Raw genomic sequence first — 16,623 nt, 5'->3', positions numbered from 1 at the left:
TATCAAGCATCTTTTCTGACCACAACACTATGAGATTAGAAATGAATTACAGGGAAAAAAACATAAAAAATACAAACACATGGAGGCTAAACAGTACGTTACTAAATAACCAAGAGATTACTGAAGAAATCAAAGAGGAAATAGAAAGATACCTAGAGACAAATGACAATGAAAACATGACGATCCAAAACCTATGGGATGCAGCAAAAGCAGTTCTAAGAGGGAAGTTTATAGCTATACAAGCCTACCTCAAGAAACAAGAAACATCTCAAATAAACAATCTAACCTTACACCTAAAGGAACTAGAGAAAGAAGAACAAACAAAACCCAAAGTTAGCAGAAGGAAAGAAATCTTACAGATCAGAGCAGAAATAAATGAGGTAGAAACAAAGAAAACAGTAGCAAAGATCAATAAAACTAAAAGCTGGATCTTTGAGAAGATAAACAAAATTCATAAACTGTTAGCCAGACTCATCAAGAAGAAGAGGGAGAGGACTCAAATCAATAAAATTAGAAATGAAAAAGGAGAAGTTACAACAGACACCACAGAAATACAAAGCATCCTAAGAGACTACTACAAGCAACTCTATGCCAATAGAATGGACAACCTGGAAGCAATGGACAAATTCTTACAAAGGTATAACCTTCCAAGACTGAACCAGGAAGAAATAGAAAATATGAACAGACCTATCACAAGTAATGAAATTGAAACTGTGATTACAAATCTTCCAACAAATGAAAGTCCAGGACCAGATGGCTTCACAGGTGAATTCTGTCAAACATTCAGAGAAGAGCTAACACCCATCCTTCTCAAACCTTTCCAAAAAGTTACAGAGGAAGGAACATTCCCAAACTCATTCTATGAATCCACCATCATCCTGATACCAAAACTAGACAGAGATACTACAAAAAAGAAAATTACAGACCAGTATCACTGATGAATATAGATGCAAAAATCCTCAACAAAATACTAGCAAACAGAATCCAACAACACATTAAAAGGGTCATACACCATGATCAAGTGGGATTTGTCCCAGGGATGCAAGGATTCTTCAGTGTACGCAAATCAATCAGTGTGATACACCATATTAACAAATTGAAGGAGAAAAACCATATGATCATCTCAATAGATGCAGAAAAAGCTTTTGGCAAAATTCAGCACCCATTTATGATAAAAGCTCTCCAGAAAGTGGACATAGAGGGAACCTACCTCAACATAATAAAGGCCATATATGACAAACCCACAGCAAACATCATTCTCAATGGTGAAAAACTGAAAGCATTTACTCTAAGATCAGGAACAAGACAAGGATGTCCACCCTCACCACTATTTAACGTAGTTTGGGAAGTCCTAGCCTCGGCAATCAGAGAAGAAAAAGAAATAAAAGGAATACAAATTGGAAAAGAAGAAGTAAAAGTGTCACTGTTTGCAGATGACATGATACTATACATAGAGGATCCGGAAGATGCCACCAGAAAACTACTAGAGCTAATCAGTGAATTTGGTAAAGTTGCAGGATACAAAATTAATGCACAGAAATCTCTGGCATTCCTATACACTAATGATGAAAAATCTGAAAGTGAAATTAAGAAAACACTCCCATTTACAATTGCAACAAAAAGAATAAAATACCTAGGAATAAACCTACCTAGGGGGACAAAACACCTGTATGCAGAAAACTATAAGACACTGATGAAAGAAATTAAAGATGATACAGATAGGTGGAGAGATATACCATGTTCTTGGATTGGAAGAGTCAACGTTGTGAAAATGACTCTACTACCCAAAGCAATCTACAGATTCAATGCAATCCCTATCAAACTACCACTGACATTTTTCACATAACTAGAGCAAAGAATTTCACAATTTGTATGGAAACACAAAAGACCCCAAATAGCCAAAGCAATCTTGAGAAAGAAAAACAAAGCTGGAGGAATCAGGCTTCTGGTCTTCAGACTATAAGCTACAGTAATCAAGACAGTACGGTACTGGCACAAAAACAGAACTGTAGATCAGTGGAACAGAATAGAAAGCCTAGAGATAAACCCACGCACCTATGGTCAACTAATCTATGACAAAGGAGGCAAGGATATACAATGGAGAAAAGACAGTCTCTTCAATAAGTGGTGCTGGGAAAACTGGACATTTACATGTAAAAGAATGAAATTAGAACACTCCTTAACACCATACAAAAAATAAACTCAAAATGGATTCTAAATGTAAGACCGAACCCTATAAATCTCTTAGAGGAAAACATAGGCAGAACACTCTATGACATAAATCACAGCAAGATCTTTTTTGATCCACCTCCTACAGTAATGGAAATCAAACCAAAAATAAACAAATGGGACCTAATGAAACTTAAAAGCTTTTGCACAGCAAAGGAAACCATAAACAGGACGAAATGACAACCCTCAGAATGGGAGAAAATATTTGCAAATGAATCCATGGACAAAGGAGTAATCTTCAAAATATATAAACAGCTCATGCAGCTCAATATTAAACAAACAACCCAATCCAAAATTGGGCAGAAGACCTAAACAGACATTTCTCCAAAGAAGACTTACAGATGGCCAAGAAGGACATGAAAAGCTGCTCGACCTCACTAATTATTAGAGAAATGCAAATTAAAACTACAATGAGGTATCACCTCACACCTGTTAGAATGGGCATCATCAGAAAATCTACAAGCAACAAATGCTGGAGAGGGTGTGGAGAAAAGGGAACCCTCTTGCACCATTAGTGGGAATGTAAATTGATACAGGCACTGTGGGGAACAGTATTGAGGTTCCTTAAAAAACTAAAAATAGGGCTTCCCTGGTGGCGGAGTGGTTGCGAGTCTGCCTGCCGATGGAGGGGACACGGGTTCGTGCCCTGGTCCAGGAAGATCCCACATGCCGTGGAGCGGCTGCGCCCGTGAGCCATGGCCACTGAGGCTGCGCGTCCGGAGCCTGTGCTCCGCAACGGGAGAGGCCACAACAGTGAGAGGCCCACATACCGAAAAAAAAACAAAAAAAAAACCTAAAAATAGAATTACCATATGACCCAGGAATCCCACTACTGGGAATATACCCAGAGAATACCATAGTTCAGAAAGATACATGCAGCCCAATGTTCATTGCAGCACTATTTACAGTAGCCAGGTCATGGAAGCAACCTAAATGCCCATCGACAGACGAATGGATAAAGAAGTTGTGGTACATATATACAATGGAATATTACTCAGCCATAAAAAGGAACGAAATTGGGTCATTTGTTGAGACGTGGATGGATGTAGAGACTGTCATACAGAGTGAAGTAAGTCAGAAAGAGAAAAACAAATATCATGTATTAACGCATATATGTGGAATCTAGAAAAATGGTACAGATGAACCGGTTTGCAGGGCAGAAATTGAGACACAGATGTAGAGAACAAATGTATGGACACTAAGGGGGGAAAACAGTGGGGGGTGCGGGTGGTGGTGTGCTGAATTGGGCGATTGGGATTGACATGTATACACTGATGTGTGTAAAATGGGTGAATAATAAGAACCTGCTGTTTAAAAAAATAAATTAAAAAAAAAACAGTTTACTTTTGTCAGATTCTGTATAAGGTCTTCTCATTTTTGTTTTGTTAACCTCCTGGCAGACCTAAAAATACGTGGGTCTCAAATTTGCAAAGACACTGTAAATAGAATGAGTTTTAGATTATTGGTAATCCACTGATATAAATCAGGGGTCAAACTACACTCCATGGGCCAAAACCAGGCACTAACTGTTGTTAAAAATAAAATTTCACTGGATCACCACCACACCCATTTGTTTATGTGTCGTCTGTGGCTGCTTTCTCACTACAGTGGCCGAGCTGAATAATTGCAGCAGAGACTTTTTTGCCTGCAAAGCCTCCAGTATTTACTATCTGGCCCTTTACAGAAAATGTTTGCCAATCCCTGATATAAAGTAAAATAAGAAACCCCTCTTGGATCACCTAAGACAGAATTTTCAGTGTTCTTACCTTGCAAAGCTTTTATGAGGATAGATTGGGTTTATTTTGTTCACTACTGTGTCCTCAATGGTGGTGCGTAGTAGGTACTCAATAAATATTGTCAAATCAATAAATAAAAACCATCCAAATTCATTTTACTCCTCAATTCCTTAGTACTCACGGTCTGAAGCACAAATCCAAATAAACTGCAAGTCAGGTTTGGTAAGTGTTAAAATGAAAGAGAAATAGTGACTTTCTAGCCTACATATTATAACAGTTTTCATTTACTCAACACTACTATGTGCCAGATGCTATAATCACATTATGTACATATATGTATGTGTGTATGTATATTTACATACATGTATATATATTTAGGTGTTGTAACATTATTATTTCCATTTTATAGATGAGAACTTGAAACTTAGAGTAGGTAAATCGTCCAAAATCACATAGCTAGTAAGTGGCTTAGTTATTTTCAAGCCCATCTTCATCCTAAGCATCATAGTAAGTGGAAGCGGGCTAACTCTAATATAATCTAGAATACGAGTAAATTTCTCTGAGATTTGTCCCACATCTAACATCCTTATCAGATCTGTTCAAAAGTAAATTAGGTAAGAATTTGTTCATTTAGATTAATGTATCTACCTCTAGAGGAGTGTTCACTGGGAACAATCCACACATTTTTTTTTTTTTTTTCGCGGTACGCGGGCCTCTCACTGTTGTGGCCTCTCCCGTTGCGGAGCGCAGGCTCAGCGGCCATGGCTCACGGGCCCAGCCGCTCCGCGGCATGTGGGATCTTCCCGGACCCGGGCATGAACCCACGTCCCCTGCATCGGCAGGCGGACTCTCAACCACGGCCACCAGGGAAGCCCAATCCATACATTTAAAACATCTCTGGGTTGAGCTATATCAGGTTACTACTAATCCTGCTTTTCAGACTCCCAGAGATAGCTGGCTCCATTTTGATGTATATAGCTTAATTTACATTAGAGGATAATCAAGGAGTGGCCATAGGATATGCAGAAAATAGTCCTTAATTCTAGAAGAGGTAGCATGGGAGGTGAGACTAAATTTCTGTCAGGAAATTTCTGCTATGTAGTATCTATGTAACATTTTGGCAGATTACTAAGCCTTAGTTTAAGCCCCAGTTTCCTCATTAAAATAAAGATAATAATTATACCTATCACCAAGGGTTGTAAAAATCAAGGGAATTAACACATATTGTGTCTAGAATGGTGCCTAGCACATAGCGTGCAATAAAGATAATTCTGCATTGTTTCAATTTTTAAAAATTGAGATATTCATGAAACGTAAAATTCACCATTTTAAGTGTACAATTCCATGATCTCTAGTGTATTCACAGTGTTGTTCAGCCATCATCTAATTCCAGGACATTTTCAGCACCCCGAAAAGAAGCTCTGTGTGTATTAAGCAGTCACTCCTCATTCACCTCTCTCCCTAGCCCCTGGGAACTACTGATTTGCTTTCAGTATCAATAGATTTGTCCACAAAGGACAAATGGACAGTTAAAGTGGAATCATGAAATACATGGCTTTCTGTGTCTGCTTTTCTCATTTAGCATCGGGTTTTCAAGATTCATTCATGTTGTAGCATATATCAGTACTTCATTCCTTTTATGTCTGAGTAATATTCATTGTATTGATATACCTATACCACATTTTGTTTATCCATTCATCAGTTAGCGGACGTTGGGTTGTTTCTACTTTTGGGCTATTGTGAATAGTATTGCTGTGGACATTTGTGTACAAGCTTTTGTTTGGACACCAGTTTTCATTCTTTTCAGTAAATACCTCGGAATATAATTAAAAGGTTATATGGTAACTCTATGTTTATTTTTTTAAGGAACCACCAAACTTGCACAGTGGCTGCAAAGTTTTAAATTCTGATTAAGTACAATTTGTATATTTTTTCTTTTTCTTTTGTTGCCTGTTCTTTTAATATCATAGCTAAGAATCCATTGTAAAAATCCAAGGTTGTATAGATTTACCTCTGTGTTTTCTTCTAAGAGTCTTATAGTTTTAGCTCTTATATTTGGGACTTTGATTCATTTCAAGTTAGTTTTTTTATATCATGTGAGATAAGGGTCCAACTTCTTTCTTTTTTTTTTTTTTTTGCATGTGAATATCCAGTTATCTCAACATCATTTGTTGAAAAGATTGTTCTTTCTCTATTGAATGATGTTGGCACCTTGTTGAAAATCAATTTGACCATAGATGAATAGGTTTATTTTTGGATTCTGAATTCTTATATTGAGCTGTATGTCTGTCCATATGTCATGACCACACTGTCTTGATGACTATAGCTTTGCAGTAAGTTTTGAAATCAGGACATATGAATCTTCCAACTTTGTTTTCAGGGTATTGTAGCTATTCTGGGTCCCTGGCATTTCCCTATGAATTTTAGAATAAGCATGTAAATTTCTGCAAAATGCCAGGTGGGATTTTGGTAGGGATTGCATTGAATCTGTGGATCAACTTGCAAATTATTGCCATTTTAATATTGTCTTCCAGTCCATGAACATAGATGCCTCTCCATTTATTAAGACCTTCTTTCATTTCTTTCAGCAATGTTTTATAGTTCATAGTGTACAAATGTTACACTTCTTTTGTTAAACTTATTCCGAAGTATTTTATTAATTTTGATGCTATTGTCAAGGATTTGTTTTCTTAGTTTCATTTTTGGATTTTTAATTGCTAGTATGTAGAAATACAGCTGATCTTTATATATTGATCTTGTATCCTACAACTTAATACATTTACTTCTTAGCTCTAATACTAGTTCTGTGATGCTTTAGGATTTACCACGTATAGGATCATGTCATCTGTGAATACAGAGAGTATTAATTCTTCCATTCTAATTTGGATGCCTTTTATTTCTTTTTCTTGACTAATTGCTCAGGTCAGAACAGATATCCCTCTTACTACTGATCTTGGGGAAAAGGTTTCAGACTTCATTCACCATTCAGGTAGGAGGTTACCTGTGGGTTTTTCGTAGATGCCCTTTATTAACTTGAGAAAGTTTCCTTCTAGTCCTAGTTGAGTGTTTTGTTATTAAATGGTGTTGGATATGCTTTTTCTGCATCAATTGAGATGACTGTGGTTTTTTGTTCTTCATTTAATTAATATGATATATTGATTGGTTTTCATGCACTGAAACACCCTTGCATTCGTGGGTTAAATCTCACTTGGTCATGGTATGTAATTCTTTTTATATGCAGCTGGATGCAGTTTACTAGAAGTTTGCTGAGGAATTTTTGCATCTGTATTCATAAGGAATATTGATCTATAGTTTTCTTTCTTGAGGAGTTTTTCTGGTTTTGGTATCCTTCCTCTATGTTTTGGAAGAGTTTAAAGAGGACTGTGATTTCTTCAAATGTTTGACAGAATTCAGTAGTGAAAGTCATCTAGTTTTGAGGTTTTGGGCATTTCTGTGTAGGATGTTGGATTTTTTTGGTTTTTATTAACTGATCAATCTCTTTACTTGTTTTAGGTCTATTCATTTTTTCTGTTTCTTCATGAGTCAGTTTGTGTGTTTCTAGAAATTTGTCTATTTCATCTGGGTTTCCTAATTGGCATACAATTGTTCACAGTATTCTTAGTGTACTATTTGATTTGCTTTTTGTTTCTTTTACAGTAGATCTTTATTTTCTTAGTGTTTGCCATGGAGATTACAACTAATGTTAATTTATAGTAATCTAGTTTGAATTAATAGCAAGTTAGTTTCAATCGTATAAAAAATTTGGCTCCTGTATAGCTGTGTTCCCCTTCCTTATATAGTTATTGTCACAGATTACATCTTTATACGTGTATGCACATAGACGTAGATCTATATTATCATTTTATTTGAGACATAGACATTATTTAAGACATTTATTATTATTGCTTTAATAGTTGTCTTTTACATCATATAAAAAATTGGAGTTACTAACTAGAAATACATGAATATTGACTTTTATATTTATCTATATAGTTATCTTTATCAGTGTTCTTTATTTCTTTGTATGAATTGAGTGACTGCCTGGTATTTTTTTCTTTCAGCCTGAAGGACTCTCTGCAGCACTTTTTGTAGAGCAAGTCTACTAGAAATGAATTCTTATCTTTTGTTTAATTGGAATATCTTAATTTCTCTTTCTTTTTTGAGGAATAGCTTTGCTGGATATAGAATTCTTGCTTAACAGATTTTTTTAAGCACTTTGAATGTGTCATTGCATTAACTTCTGGCCACCATGGCTTCTGATGAGAAATTAGCTGTTAATGTTTTTGAGAATTCCTTGTACATAATGAATCACTCTGCTCTTCTCAGGATTCTCTGTGTCTTTGAACAGTTTGAGTGGAATGTTTCTAGGTATGGATTTCTTTGTGTTTACCCTACTTAGGATTTGTTGAGATTTCTTGGATGTGTATATTCATGTCTTTTATCAAATTTTAGAAGTTTTCAGTCTTTTTTTTTTTTTTTTTTTTTTGCCCTTTTCTCTATTCTCCTTCTTGGACTCTTATTAAATGTATGTTGGTATACTTGGTGGTGTCCCACAGATCTCTTAGGCTCTGTTCATTTTTCTTCATTTTTTTTCTTCTTTTTGCTCCTATTATTGGAAAATCTCAATTGACCTATCTTCAAGTTCATAGATTTTTTTCTTCTACCTGCTCAAATCTGCTTTTGAGCCCCTCTAGTGATTTTTTAAATTTCAGTTATTGTATTTTTCAAGTCCAGAATTTTTCTTTAGTTCCTTTAAAAATTTTATGTCTCTGTTGATACTCTCAATTTGGTGAGACATCATTCTTGTTCTTTCTATTAGTTCTTTGTACATGCTCTTGAGCATATTTAAAACAGTTGATCAAAAGTCTTTCTCCAGTAAATCCAGTGTCTGGTCTTCATCAGGGACAATTTCTCTGAATTCCTTTTTTCTGTGTGTGTGGGCCATACTTCCTTGTTTCTTTGCATACTTCATAATTTTTAATGAGTACTGGACATTTTGAATATATAATGTAGTAATTAGATTATTTTACCTCATCAGGGGTTTTTTTGTTTGTTTGTTTTTTGCTGCCTGTGGTTGGTGTTGTTTGTCTAGTGATTTTTCTGAACTAATTTTGTAAAGTGTATATTCTTTGCCATGTGTGGCCACTGACATCTGTTTGATTAGCTTAGGGGTCAGCTAATGATTCAGCAGAGATTTCCTTAAAGGTTTGGGACCAGAAACAAACAAACAAAAAAACCTCAAAATCTTTGGCAGTGGGTCCTGCGTATATGTTGGGGCATGCCTTCAACACTCAGCTAGGCAGTTTACAACTCACCCTTAGACTTCACCTGCTGCTTGTATACAGCCTAAAGCTCAGCCAGAAATGAGAATTTAGGGCCGTCTCAGGTGTTTTTGAGCAGCTACTCTGCCTTGGGCGCACATGTGTGTGGGTCTTCTGATGGGAGCATTTCAAATCCCATATTCCCCAAAGCATCTCACTTCCCAGTTTTTCCTCCTAAGCCTTTTGTTGTGTCTATTGTTTACCCCAGCTGCCATCCCTTGCCTCATTTGGCACCTGCTGATAAATTTGCCATTAAATGTTTTTGACAAATGTCCTGAACAGTTGCCTCTCTGCACTGGGAGAGATCTGAGCTTAGTAAAATAAAGGTAAGCCCTTTACACAGTCTGTCAGGGAACCAAAAGACAGGCCAGAACAAGCAGCCACAGTTCTTGGAGGACAGAAAAGTCCACTTTGCTTACTCTAACACTAGGAACCCACACCAGTAACTCAGATTGGCATCTTCAGGACCCTTACTGCAAATTAGCTACCTTTTGCTTGACTAAGTGTTTGACTGATTGCTGGAATCCTTTGACTAGTTTGAAGAGTTCAGATTAAGTTGATTCTGACAGGTTTTGCCAGGTTATTTGCTGTTTCTCTTTAGTGACAGGCCCTTGGAGTTCCCTACTCTGCCACTTTCATTGATGTCTCATCACATTTTTTTCAATTTTGACAAACATATTATTTTCATAGGTGGTTGTTATGGTTTTTTGAGTTTTTTTTAAATAAAGAATGACCAGGGACTTCCCTGGTGGTCCAGTGGTTAAGACTCTGCACTTCCAATGCAGGGGGCATAGGTTTGATCCCTGGTCAGGGAACTAAGATCCCACATGCTGTGTGGCACAGCCCCCCACCAAAAAAAAAACCCCAAAAAGAATGACCATATATCTCTTCTTTACAGAGGTCATCCAAGTATTATGATAATTCATGTCCAGCTTGCCAAAAAACCATATCACATTTAGAAGGAAAAGAATTCTGGCAGTTGAACCCTGTAGATCTCCTGATGTCAACAGTGTTAAAGATGGCCAGTTCACCCATAGTCCTATCAAAAATTTTTCTCTGAAAGCCAGAGAGGTAAAACGTCTAATTTACTGTGTATGTGAGATGAATGTTCTAACATTCAGGTCTCTAGTAGAAATACGATGTAAAATGTGCCGTAAAAGCCAACATATATCAGGATCTTTACCATTAAAACTGCAGTTGACCATATTCCATTGTAGTTATGTGGATGTTTTCCACATAGTTTATCAGCTCAGTAGGATTGTAGCAGTTGTTCTCACTGCCTTCCCAAAAGCTTTAGCCCTTGTGAAGTGGCTCAGATGAAATCTACTAACTGAATCTAAAGAATCAACATAGAGAGCTATGATTCTGATGCAATATTTTCTGGGTTTGAATTCTGTTTTCCTCTATTTGCCAGTAGTATGAACTTGAGCAGATTACTTCTTTTTGCCTCACTTACCTCATCAGTAAAATGGGCCTGCTAACAACTATACTTATCTTATAGCTTTGTTATGGGATAAAATAAGTTAAGATTCTTTAAGTAATTAACTAAAATTTAATACATACATAAGCTAGTTTGAGGTGCATCTTGTCTAGAGCATGTCTTTTAGATAGGAAGACCTCTGAGTTTTTCAGTTCTGTCCACTTAGCATGAAACTAATAAGTTCTTTCCACTTATTAGTAAAATAAACCTACTGGGCAGATTCTCAAGAGGAAAATAGGCAGTATTTCTGTGTAGCCTGAGAGGCCCATTTCTAAGTCAGGAGAGAACTGTCTGTATCCACAGCTGGATGCAAAACAAAAACATCAAGTTGGAGAACAGCATCGTATCGTGTGATGGTTTGGGGGACAAGGAGGATGGACCAAGATAGTGGGATATAAAGCTAAAAAGACTGGAAAAGACAGATGATGAAGGTTCTTGGGCATTACTGAAGGGTTTGAAATAGGAGAGCCATCTGGCCACATTCACCCTTACGATATATACTGCGGCAGAAAAGTGGAGGATTGGGGTCAGCTTGCCAAGACTGGAAGGAGGGAAATGTCTTAGGTGACTGTTACGTAAGTCATAGATGTTCCATAATGAGCATGTATTAATTTTGTAACATAAGCAAATACATACACTCTTATTTTGTAAGAAATCTACTTTTGGAATTTCTCTGTGATATAGTCCCAATTTTAAAAAATCTAAAATTAAAGTCCCAATTAGGGAATGAGAATTCATTTGACACTTGACCTCTTTGCTCAACAAAATCTCCATCACAGAGTTTCAGTAAATAATCATCCTTTTCTGCTACATGCTGCCTATCATTTAAGTATAAGGAACACATCAATTCCATTGAGCAAATGAGAATGGAAATTATAACCATATTACCTGCGAAACTTACTCTGCTAATTTTATAGCTCCTTAGCCCTCCACAAGTCAGAAAAATATTCACACCTAAGTTGAAACTTTAGAGTGATTGCCTGGAGCAATAAGCCCCAGAAAACTGGTAATGAAAGTATTGGTTTATAAAAGAGAGCTTGACAGACTAATTGTAGTCTCACTTTGCCTCTTTCCACCTCTGTTTCTTTAACAGCTATTTAGTCCCAGGTACACAGACTTTTGTTATGTTTTGTTTTTTTTTAGTCATTTGAACTTTTTAGTACATCAGTTTTAGGAATTAATTGAACAAATACTCAGCTAAAAAACAAGATAAAATTTAATAAGCAACTTTATCCTCATTTTGCCCCACTATGAATGTTAGTTTTTGCAATAACTTTTAAATTTAGTGGAGATCAAGTTTTATACCCAACTTAACAGTGTGTTATTTGTTATTGTCGTGTATTTTTTACTGGCCATGTAAAATGATGTTCTCTGAGTTTACACGTACACACGGGATTACATAAAATTCAACTTTAATATCCACTTAAACCAAAGTACTTTTCCTCAACTATTGTGACCTTTTAAAATATATTTAAACTATGTTAGTAATACATAAATAGTGGGCAAATTTATTTCTGCAAATCAGACTATGGAAACTGGACAGCATTGAAAATAACCTATAAAGTACTAACAAAAAAAGTTAAGGACAATATACATAACTATTTCTAATTATAATTATTTTGGGTAAATGCAAAGTTAACTGCCTTCAAATAGGCATACTTTTTGACATGTGAAATTGAGATTCCATAGGTTGTTGCTTCATGGTAAATTCAATATAAATAGCAATGAAGCAACCACATATGGTAAGCCTGGGCTTCAGACATTGGCTTTAGGATTCTCAGATAAATAAAGACCTTCCTTGAAGGCACACGGATGTATTAATTTTTAATTTGTTTCTTTTTGATCTCTTAATTACTGAAAAAGATTTATTGGTTAATTTTAGGAAGGCAAGTGTTTGAAAAGTTTTGCCAAATACTGTCTTCTTTAAATGAATGTATGGTAATGAAAAGTTAAGAGGAGAGCCAAATTAGATTGAATAATTGTTCAGTCATGTGGGTCAGGCTAGTTGCATAGCCTGGTTGTTAGACTGATTGCTCAAATTACATTGCCTGGGGTCCTGCACTTGGTTGGCTGTCTTCTCAGATCTTAACAAGGTTCTGGGAATTTCTTTTACTGACAAAGTTTGCTTTGTGTTTTTCCCCTCCCCCCCCCCAGGATGCTTCATCTGCAGACATTAGAAAAGCATATCGTAAGCTTTCACTAACTTTGCATCCAGACAAGAATAAAGATGAAAATGCAGAAACTCAGTTTAGACAAGTAAGTGAAATATGCTGTTATTGTATATGTATTTTTGTGATAATTTATAAATAAATGTTTATGGTAGAAACAGTAACCGACACGTAGAATATTTCCATTTAAAATGAGATTGTAGTTTAGAAATATAATGTATACGTATTTATTCAGTTTTTTACAAAATATGCTTTTACCAACATTTTTTTATATTAGAATCACTAAATTTTGGGGGGGTCATAATTGTCATAATTTTCTTGTCTAAATTACAGTTTTTGCTTTTAAAAATCACATGTTAAGATAATTATTAGTTTTGCGTCTTTCAAAAAGATTTTGGTATCAAGCCTTTTTTAACCTCTTAAGGTGCTACCAAAACCGTAAAATGTTACTTATAATTAAGATTTTATCTGTTCATTGTATATATGAGTGCATGGGGTTTTTGCATGTGAATTATAGTGTGTTCGTCTCCCTAAGTGATTTCCCTTAGTTGAGATTATTTTTAAAGTAATGCTTTTGTTTTAGTTGGTGGCCATTTATGAAGTTTTAAAGGATGATGAACGAAGGCAGAGGTGAGTGTTCATCTGCTTTTGAATTAAGATGTTATACTTTGATGTCTCAGTTTATAAAGGAGAGAATTGTCTCATTAAACATTTTATTATGTTAGTATTTTATTTTCGTTCCTTTCAAGATGTGCATTGTTTTTAAAATGTATGTTTATAGGAGAGTTAATTTCTATTGAAAATATTCACTAGGTTGATTCAGTACTTATAGACTTCAGGATCATGGCTTCATTAGCTAATATTTTTAACGTGAGTATCTATGCTCTGGGAAATAAAATTCTACTTGACTTCAAACAAATACCTATTCATTTTTGATATATCAGTAATTGCTCCTATCTGCGCTTGGGGGGCTTTTTTCCCCCCTCTATTTCTTAAATGTTTTGCAATTAGGCGATTAGTGATATTCAAGTTATTACCATTTCTTGGTGTTTCCTCATCCTCAAAATAATAAACCCCATTTGTGAATGAGAGAACAGACTTGTATAAATCTGAAGAAGATAGGAGTAGAAGAAAAATATTTGCTTCTTTCTCCTATTTCTTTTGCCTCCATCCCTTCCCTTCCTCTGCTCCAGTGATTCTGTGTTTAGGGTCGAACGTCAGAGAAGAGGCAGCCACCTCACTTTGAGACTTCTCTGGGCCTCTTTCAGCAGAGTAGTAATGTATTTATACAGTGGTTTATATGCTAGTGACTTAAGAGGAGATTGCAGAGAGACCCCCTTACTCTGCTCTTCCGAATGTGTGGAAGGTAGACACTACTGTGACCGGTTTCAGTTTTTTTTAAGTCAGACCCACGGTAAGAAATACATTTTGCATCATGCCTCAGGACACACACACACACAGACACACACACACAGACACAACTGAAACAGAAATTTGACAAAACACTTATTGTGTGTGAAACAGACTGATGTTTTCTATTCTAGGCTAGTCTAGACCAGTCTTCTTTCTTTTTAAAAACAATGCTGATTGTGGTCCACTAAGTTGGTTTCAGGAGATATTAGTGAGCTACAATCTGTAGTTTGAAAACAGTGCTTTACAGTAAGAGTACCTTTAAAGAAAAAAGTAGGTATTTGAGATTTTAGGCTAACGCCAGCCTAAATATCTGTATCTCTCTATGGAGGCTAATATATCTTAAAGACAATCCAAAAAAGTATGCAGTGTGACCTTCTGAATCTTTCTTCAGATGTATTACCTGGAATTAGTCTGTATCCTACAATGTCAGCTGCCACTCTTGGTTCTCATCTTAACTCTTTAATTTGAATACCTCAGTTTGTCAGATTGCAAAGCAAGGACTCAGTATATTCTCTTGACGAGTTTTTTGCTTTATAATAAGGGGCTGGCATTGGTCCAGATACCATAGCAGACATTCCTCTGGTTTGAGATAATCCATAGTGTTGAAAGAGTCCTACGAGTGTGTTGAAAGCAGTGTTGGTCATTCTGTGCATATTTTCTAGTTGGTTTCTCTCACTGAGCCCCTAGTTTTGTTTCACACATCAAGAACGTGTCTGTAAAGATAGCTTTATTTAGTCTCTCTACATCTTTGGCATCAGATTTTGCCTTTTTGTTTGTTGTTATTTTAAAAGTCAGTAAACTTTGTAACAATTTCTTCCAATTACCGAAATTATTTATATCTTTTCAGAACAAATCACTTCTCATGTAAAAATTGTTTCTTCATTAACATAGACTCACCTAACATTTTCTTTTTAGGATTAGTTTCCTTTGCATTTATTGTAGAGTGTTAGTAGAAAAAAATGGATCTGACAGTTACACAAACAGCTGTAGTATTTATACCCCTTGAGGCACAAGTAACTCTTTGGTAACTGGTTTTCCTTGAGGCAAAAGTCTTAGCTAATCAAGCTGAGAATCATTCCTCTAAAGCTTGCGCCTGAGGCCGGGTGACCTATGAGTATTTAAACATATAGGAGAAATGCACCTCTACAGACAATTATCTAATGTTTATAATTCCTTTAGAAAAAAAAAAAAAACATAGTTTTATCTTCAGAAAGAAGATTGTCTTATACTGATATTTAAAAATGCTCTTTGGTATCACAATTATTTATTATAAATATTCATTAAATAAGTAATGTGTAACCTTCCAGGAATTTGTAATTTGGAAAATTGTCATAGACATTTTTATCTATTTATTTCCCTTAAAAATAATTGTATTTTCACTGAAATCAGGTGCATTTAAAAAATTTTGGTAGAAAAGAGAATAGCATTGAAATAGATAAAATAACAAACTGGGTAACCTTTTTTTTTTTTTTTTTTTAAGGAATAGGCAAATTTTATTTTTTTAAACAGCCTTATTTAGGTATAATTTGCATACCATAAAAGTTACCTATTTTAAGTGTACAATTCCATGATTTTTAGTAAAAATACCTATTTTAAGTGTACAATTCCATGATTTTTAGTAAAGTTACAGAGTCGTGCAATCCACAACCAGTGTTAGACCATTTCTGTCACCTCAGAACATTCCCTCAAGTCCATTTGCAGGCATTTCCCATTCTGATCCCAGCCCCAGGCAATCACTGATCTCCTTTATGTGTCTATAAATGTGGGTTTTTCTGGACACTTCATATTAATGAAATCATCTAATATATAGTCTTTTGCATCTGACTTCTTTCTATTATCAAAATGTTTTTGAGGTACATCCATATTGTAGCATATACCAGTAGTTCATTCTTTTTTATTGCTGAATAGTATTCCACGTTCCACTTTTGTTTATCCATTCACCAACTGATAGACATTGAGGTCGTCTCCACTTTTTCGCTATGATGAACAACGCTGCAGTGAATTATCACACGCAAGTCTGTGTGAATGGGTATTTTTCATTTCTCTTGGGTAGATTCCTAGAAGTATAATTGTGAATAAACTTTTAAGTTTTTTTTCCCTCCCAAAGGCATAGACTATAGCATGAAAAAAAGTTTTCCTGGTTCTTGTAAGGGAGATTAATATAGGAGTCTTCTGAACTCCTTAGGTAACTTGCTTATTTTAGGAAATAGCAGCTCAGCTATGTTCTGACATAAAATTCTATCCAAGTGCCCTGAGTGTTAGCTGGAATAAAGTCC

At 35.6% G+C, this 16,623-nt stretch overlaps 1 protein-coding gene across 1 annotated transcript in view; it reads left to right on the top strand.

The window, feature by feature from the left end:
- Window positions 1-16,623, top strand: part of DNAJC1 (DnaJ heat shock protein family (Hsp40) member C1) — a 207,622-nt gene that overhangs the window by 61,224 nt on the left and 129,775 nt on the right. Inside the window, exons 2-3 of the mRNA XM_082648592.1 lie at window positions 12,921-13,022; window positions 13,518-13,564. Of these exons, the coding sequence (XP_082504718.1) occupies window positions 12,921-13,022; window positions 13,518-13,564 (149 nt within the window). The remainder of the gene's footprint in view (window positions 1-12,920; window positions 13,023-13,517; window positions 13,565-16,623) is intronic.

This window comes from Grampus griseus, assembly GCF_964374135.1.
Source record: "Grampus griseus genome assembly, chromosome: 2".
NCBI lineage: Eukaryota > Metazoa > Chordata > Mammalia > Artiodactyla > Delphinidae > Grampus > Grampus griseus.
This window is presented reverse-complemented; position numbering and strand designations above follow the sequence as displayed.